Genomic DNA, 7,114 nt, shown 5'->3' on the forward strand with positions numbered 1-7,114 from the left:
CGACTGTTTTCTTATAGTATAATAAGTGAAGGTCAAATTGTTTAATCTTATTGTAATTATTCCTGCAATTTTACAGATAAATGGATGATGCGTGCTCCAATCGAGATAACCGAAACAACAATTGGCCGATTCATTTTTGTTTGTCGAAAATCAGTTACTTCTCAACCATAGGCCACTAATACGTTAAACGCTGCCCTTAAATTGACCCGCTGGGTGTTCTATAGTCGGTGATCTGTGTCAAAAGATGAGCAGTTTATTCTAACTATTCGCCCTAAATAAAAAAAGTCAAAACTACAGAGAAGTAAAAACAAAACATATATATATATATACGTTTATATACATATATTTTTTTCAATTCGGGTGGTATTATCAGGTGGTTCGTTCAGCATTATTTTGTTAGCTATACTTTGCAGCAAAGAGTTGCTGCTACTATGAAAAAAATCGGCACACAATTTGTAATCTTTACGTATTCCTAAGCCTTCCTAGTCTAAACCAACTAAATTGTATGCGTCGGTTTATTTAAATCTGATTTAATTACAATTGTTTAAATGTAAGTTGAAGAAAGAACTTGCCTAGAAATCTCCTACTAGGAGAGCTAGCTCAAAGATAATTATGTCAACTACCAAATGTTTCGGTTGTAGCCTGTTTTTTTTTTGCGACTGAATATCGTCTTTCAAACACTACGGAGATATTTTTTATTCCTAAATATTTTAAGACATTAACGTAATCTGGATTAAGCACACTCTCCATTCATAAACACACGTATGTACACAATTTATTGCCTTTTTATATCAAGTTTGGTATATCACCTAGAGCGCACACTACGCTGCAATTAACACCTGCTGATGTAAGGTCATTCCAGAATATTAACTTCTTATGGGATGCACACTCATGCATGCACGCAGCTTTACCTCGCTCAATATATTTACATGTGTGTAAATTTAGCTATTTATATTTATTTAGCTAATTGGCTGAGTATCCAGCAGAGAATTCGCTCAAATATAACTACATGACGCATTTCTTAGAAACCTTATAACAGGGTTATTAGATGCCAAAAATTGCCGCTGTCCTTACACCTAAACTATATACGGCACTCTGCAACTGATCTCCTGCCGCAAAGGGCGGTAGAGCTTTAATTAACGTGTAATGTGAACGAGTAGATACGCTTTTGTAGCCTTCAATTTCTTTGTTTTTTTTTTAACATAGCATTCAGGCATTTAGGCGTGTGCTCATTTAAAGAAACTATTTTCGTAAGCGATTTGTCTCTGCATAATTCGACGCTAGCGGGTGAATCCACCCAATGGCCACACCGAAGCCTTTAAAGAAAGAGCAAACATATTCAGATATGTAGAGAACACTTTTCGAGCTCGAGCTTAATTTAAAACAATCCTCCAGTCCATAACCCGTTCAACTCGTATAGAATAGCACTTCTCGGAATATTGCGATACAGTTTTATCTAGGCATCTCATCACTCTGCAGTCATTAAGCAAACTGCGGTTCAGGTATTTTCATATCGGTTTAACTTTTTCAGCTCTCAGTATAGCTGAAAAGGGCTTCGATCTGGTCCAGTGTTCGTGGACATTTATAGCTCAGAATTCTCGGACCATCTTTTGTAATAAGAACGTCATCCTCAATTCGAATCCCGATACCGCGGTATCGAAAGGGCACGTCCGAGCGATTCTGCGGTATGTAGATGCCAGGCTCAATCGTTACCACCATTCCTGGACAAAGTTTCGTCTTCCGGGAGATTGAAGGGGTATCATGAACGTCCATGCCCAGATAGTGGGACACGTGATGAGGGCAGAATTGATATCCAATGCGCGCGAGCTCGACTTCCGAGCTTGCGCGAGGTTCCACTATACCCATATCTTGAAGACCCCTTGCAATTTGCGTGCACATCTGTTCAAAGAGGTCATCAAGCGTGTAGACCTCCCACTGATACAAATTTGAGATGAGTTTTTCGTGAACCTGACGGAGAAGGTAAAGAAATGGGCAAACACAGACAGAGATACACTGGAGTAGTTTAAAAAAGAACGCGTTAATCGAAGTGACACTGTTAACTACTATACATTCACAAGCAGGTTTTCAGAAGGCCAAGACTAGCGTAGCATTTCTACAAATATGTAACATTTGGGACAATAGAGGCGTTACCTTTAAATGTTTCTATTTATGGCCGTCGTCCAAATTGCGTCGTGAGACCAAATCGAAAACGCATTACCTATTTAAGCTAATCAGGTAAACCCCTAGTATCTTCTGTTAGCTGTATTTCTATCGAATGAGGGTTCTATCGGTGCCTTAAAAACATTCCTTAAATGAACAGCTTTTAGACATTGGCTATCATCGTTATTATTTTGCAACGGGACTCGATGATTGCATTCAATTAAACCAAGGCGTCCTTATACCTCTTGAAGTAGCTGGTACACCTCTCGTTGAGGTCGCGTGAATCTTCCTGTCACGGGCCAGGTTCTAGTTACGTCGCTGGCGTAGAGATGCACTTCGGCTCCCGCATCCATGAGAACCATTTCGTCAGCCCTTACAATCTGGTTACTGGCTATGTAGTGGATTATGTTAGCACGATCCCCCCCTAACCACCGCAAATAGACGACAACAAAAATATCAAAACAGAAAAATTTGACACGAAAAGGGTGCCAAATTCAGAATAGCATTTGCCATCCTGCTTTTACGATTTCAGTCACACTAAAATATACAAAAACACAAAATATATCCGATTTAATTACTAACAATATGTTCTCGTATAGGTCTGTTCCAATCTTAAATATAAAATTATTTTTTCAATAGATTACGTAAGTCTTGAGTAAATAGAAAGGCACGGTTGAAACTTTGTAACAGTTTGGGCATTCTATATAACAACAAGTAAAATGGTGCTAATTCTAGTAGAAAGTTCGAAGAAGGGCACTTATATGTACCAGGAGTTCAGTTACATATACACCACATCATCAATTACTCTGTACTGTATAATATGTCGTTGACTGTAGGAAACAAGCAAAACAGCCCAGGTATTATAATGAAAGCTATATCGGATGCGTGTATTACTTATTTGGCCTGTAGAATACAGATATTGTGGGGTGTTATCAAAATGTAAATAGTTGTTATATGATAATCGTAGCCATTTAACAGTAGTGACTCAAACCGCAAAATTCAATCTTACTTGACAAAAAAATAAAAGCAATCCAGACTACGGTTAAGTTCAGCTTATGACTAGTTCTTCAAACGCTTGAAAATGCTACAGTAGCGTAAATAATTTTTAGATACCTGCGATAACTGGGGGGTATGCGGGCCTCTGAGAACCCCGAATTCTGCTCTCGAAATCAAATTTAGCTCCTAGCTGGGTTTCTAAAACGAACGGATACGATGCACGTATTGTTTCAATGAAACTCTCGCACGTCACATCGGCCGCTTTCTGCATCACTTCCACCTGTAACAGCGATGACACTGATGAGATTTGAATAGGAATCGTCATTATACAGAGGGACAGAGTTCAGTATTCACGCAATCACCGTATGCGTACACAATTTTCTAAGGGAATATCTACTGGTCAATGTTGCTTAGCCAAAGACGTTATACGCAGTCAACAGGAAGATTATAGATGGTCACTAGCCATCAGGCGCAGCATAGATTAATTCGAGTGAACATTTTCAGGAGCACCAACAGATTAGACATTTCAGTGAGCCAATACGCAAACGGGAAACATTCTAAAAATCACTGTGTGCACCTCAGCCGAGCTTTTGATAAGACGAAGTCTGTGAATAACCGGTTCTATGGATTCGGACTTCGTTAGCAGATGATCGACTGCTCTGAAGTTTGTTCGCTGTGACCACTGCATGGCCTTCGGATAGCGTGAGATAAAGTGCTCCACCTCTTCCGTCGTGTACGCCTCGTCCACCTGGGTTTTCAAAACGAACAAATATACACAAAGCATTTACTTAAGTATATACTTGTACTTGTTAAGTTCTAAATGGTTCTCCCGGTACGACATCTTTATATTGCTACGAAATAATGCATCATACTACGGCCTCTGCTTTACTTTTCCTGTTAGACCTTTATTGTGACATCATCGACTTTTGTGTCATAGAGTAAATTACTGCACTTGAAGTTTGACGCGTGTTACCTCAAGCAATCGTTTAGCTCCCGAAGGCCCCGTGCGTGGTCCATCCCATAGTTCGTTAAGCGGGTCGTGCTTTGGGACAAACAGCACACTCTTTGGCCTTTCACCCCGCCGGCCATGTATTACGAGAACGCTATCAGGTTCCATAAATCCGCACAAATAGTAGAAATTACTGTTCTGTCGAAACGTGTACGGAATATTTTCTGTCATGTAGATTTTTGAGGCAGACGGAATTACAACGATGTGCCGATCTAGAGACGGCATCGTGTAGCACAGTAAATCGAATAATCGCTCCCTGTGGAAAATCGATAACCGACATGTCAGTGTGGTTTAGAGAATAGGACCGCATCGTATGCTCGTCTTCCTGCAATGCTAAAGTAAAGCAATGTATATACACGTTCCGTGTTTAAAGTCAAAGCACTGTTTTACGCGGATGGAGTTCAGCCGCCTGGAGCAATGCTTAACGAAGGTACCGGACATCAAACTTTCTCTCGCAGTTATTTTATCAGTAGCTAAGATGAGAACCTAAGATAATTTCATGAAGCAACGAAGCAATAATATGTACATGTGAAGCATTTTGCCGGTTTTTAAATGTTATTCAGCTTACAAGCTACTAATGAATAACGGAACAAGATTTGCTATATTTCAAGCATTGAGTTTCGCCGTAAGACATTAGCATGTATATTACTGAACTTCAAATAAAAAATGCAAATTATCTATTAATAAAATCCTCATCGTTTGGTTAAAATTGCCCTACCGAACATTTCCTCAAGTGTACAACTCTGACATCGGCCGTTCGAGCTCGTCCTAACTTTTACCTTCTGCCGGCCAATTCGTCGGCGGTGAATCCCGAAATACATTGGCCGGCCTTTACAAGATGGGGATGAGTATCTGCCGTCGGCTGACCTAAAGGCGTTACCGCACATCCCCTTCGAAGTAGAGGCGTCGGCTGATCAGCGCCTAATGCTGGAACAGAACACTCATCTGAGGCCTTCTTCGATGTCGAAACATTGGAAAACCCCGTTTTCAAATTCTTCGTCACCTTCGAAGCGCTGTGTGAATAATTTGATCGATTGTTCGCTGCGTAACTGTTGTTATGTTGGTTTTTGACGATCGCAAATGACGAGAAAATATGAAAAGAATAGTCCTGGTGGGAGAAGGTGCACCTTCCTAAGCCCCCTCGGTCTGGAATCAAAGGAAATCGTCGACATATAAGAGGAGAAGGATGGTTTGCTTTTGTTGAATGGAAAAAGTCCGTAATCAAAATGAGAGAAAACTTGTTGTTAGCGCGCATGGTATTGTCATTCAGACTTCAGCAGAAACGATAAAACAACAAGAACTGGCCATTAGTTGAAGTTTAAATTTGCTTAAGTTGAATACAGGTTAGAGCAAACACCTGTTTATAACAGTGATGTGCTGACAAAGCGTTATCTTTTCCTTGTCATTTGTCGAAATCTAATCCTCATATGCCTGAGCCACACGTACTATCAAACAACAGAAACTCTGTAGTCACAAGAGTCGCAGATTCTACGCTTATGCACCTAATCAGATATGATTACATGGCTTCTAATTTACTATCCACTTCTAACATTTTTATTAAACCTTTGTAACAGATATTCATTTTAATGTTGCCGAACCGCGCGTTTCTAAGCATTAGCCTGTTTCGTGAACTCTCTAGTCTGTTGCATAGGACGAGAATTTCTATTTGGATACTAATCATGTTCAATACTTGGTGCGATCCTCGATTATTGTCACCCACGTGTATACAGCGTCCGCAAGCCAAAGGCGACTAGAACTTACGGGCGAGGAAAGCTCTTCTGAACATTATCATTCCTCTACAAGTCCTGCTTTTGCCGTAGCCAACGCATCTGTTATGGTTATTTCCCTTTGGGTTAGCGGCTGGTCGGTCGTTGTAAACACAACTGATGACTGTCCCCCTCAATGATTTTATCTGCTGCAACTAAAAGTCGGCGCGACAGTGCAGCAGACGAGCCGTCGTTTCTTATCGAAATTTATAATGTGATAATTATTATTCAATTTTAGCTATTTTATGCATATATTGCGTGCAAGCTAATCGTGACTTACGCTGGTTTCATTCGGCGCTTTTACCAATATAAATTTTACGAAGACAAGTTAGCTTCTAGCGCTTTTTTTGTTTAGCTACCTGTAGATTGTTGGTCATGCTTTGAGTAAGTATATTTAATCTACTTCTATATGCCCCTAGAAAATTTTGCGTAAAGTTACGTAGAAGAATGATGCGAGTTTGCTGAAGTTTGCCTTCGGCCTTAAGTGCGTGGTTGCAAGCTTATTTCATCTCGGAAATTATATGTGAGGAGTGTTTTGCTTACGTATCAGGGGGTTATTGCACATCATTCATGACGTGATTATCGTGACCACGCGGTACTACTATAAAGTAACAATTTTTCCTATTTTCTATATCTATAAAATTTGTATCCATGGGTGTATTGATTGACAAATTTATTTTTTTACTTTGTACACAATATCGTGTTGACGTTTGTTCAGAGTAACTTGTTGACCACGGTTTTTCTGTAAGCCTGTCATTGTTATTTCGTCTTTGTTTCTGATCATCTTATTTATGGCTATGCGAAGTTTCATTAGCGAACAGCAACCCCTTATGCTACATCGGTATGATGAACTTTGTTCCTGAAGCATCGGCCCTGTTTCGAGCGGTTATAAGAGTAGGTAGAAACATGAAAGTGCTTTAAACTGACTTCAATTAAAAAGGTTTCTTACAACTTAACTGGTTTGCGTGCCACTATTCGTATTGTTATGCAACATATCGAAGCAGTCGCCATAGTGACACGAACGTCAGCGTTGCATTGGACGATGAAGCCTGTTACTAACTGCGTTGCTGGGAAATCTGCTCAAGACGGGGTCTACTGAATGCTTACCTATATTGGTCATATGGCTGTTAATCCTGCGCCCTACAGCCCAAGCGAACAAGGCTATCATGCATCGCAAATGATC

The 7,114-nt window shown here is 40.1% G+C and overlaps 1 protein-coding gene across 1 annotated transcript; it reads right to left on the reverse strand.

Annotated features, from left to right (window-relative positions):
* Positions 1-749: 749 nt before the first annotated feature.
* Positions 750-6,981, reverse strand: LOC111269544 (xaa-Pro aminopeptidase 3). The gene is made up of 7 exons (XM_022849211.2): positions 5,927-6,981; positions 4,945-5,311; positions 4,130-4,421; positions 3,734-3,904; positions 3,274-3,436; positions 2,403-2,584; positions 750-1,968 (listed from the first exon to the last, which is right to left on the reverse strand). The coding sequence occupies exons 1-7, from the start codon at positions 5,955-5,957 to the stop codon at positions 1,528-1,530; spliced, it is 1,647 nt and encodes a 548-aa protein (XP_022704946.1). The 5' UTR covers positions 5,958-6,981; the 3' UTR covers positions 750-1,527.
* Positions 6,982-7,114: the final 133 nt, after the last annotated feature.

This window comes from Varroa jacobsoni, unplaced genomic scaffold (assembly GCF_002532875.2).
Source record: "Varroa jacobsoni isolate VJ856 unplaced genomic scaffold, vjacob_1.0 scaffold_1397, whole genome shotgun sequence".
Taxonomy (NCBI): Eukaryota; Metazoa; Arthropoda; class Arachnida; order Mesostigmata; family Varroidae; genus Varroa; species Varroa jacobsoni.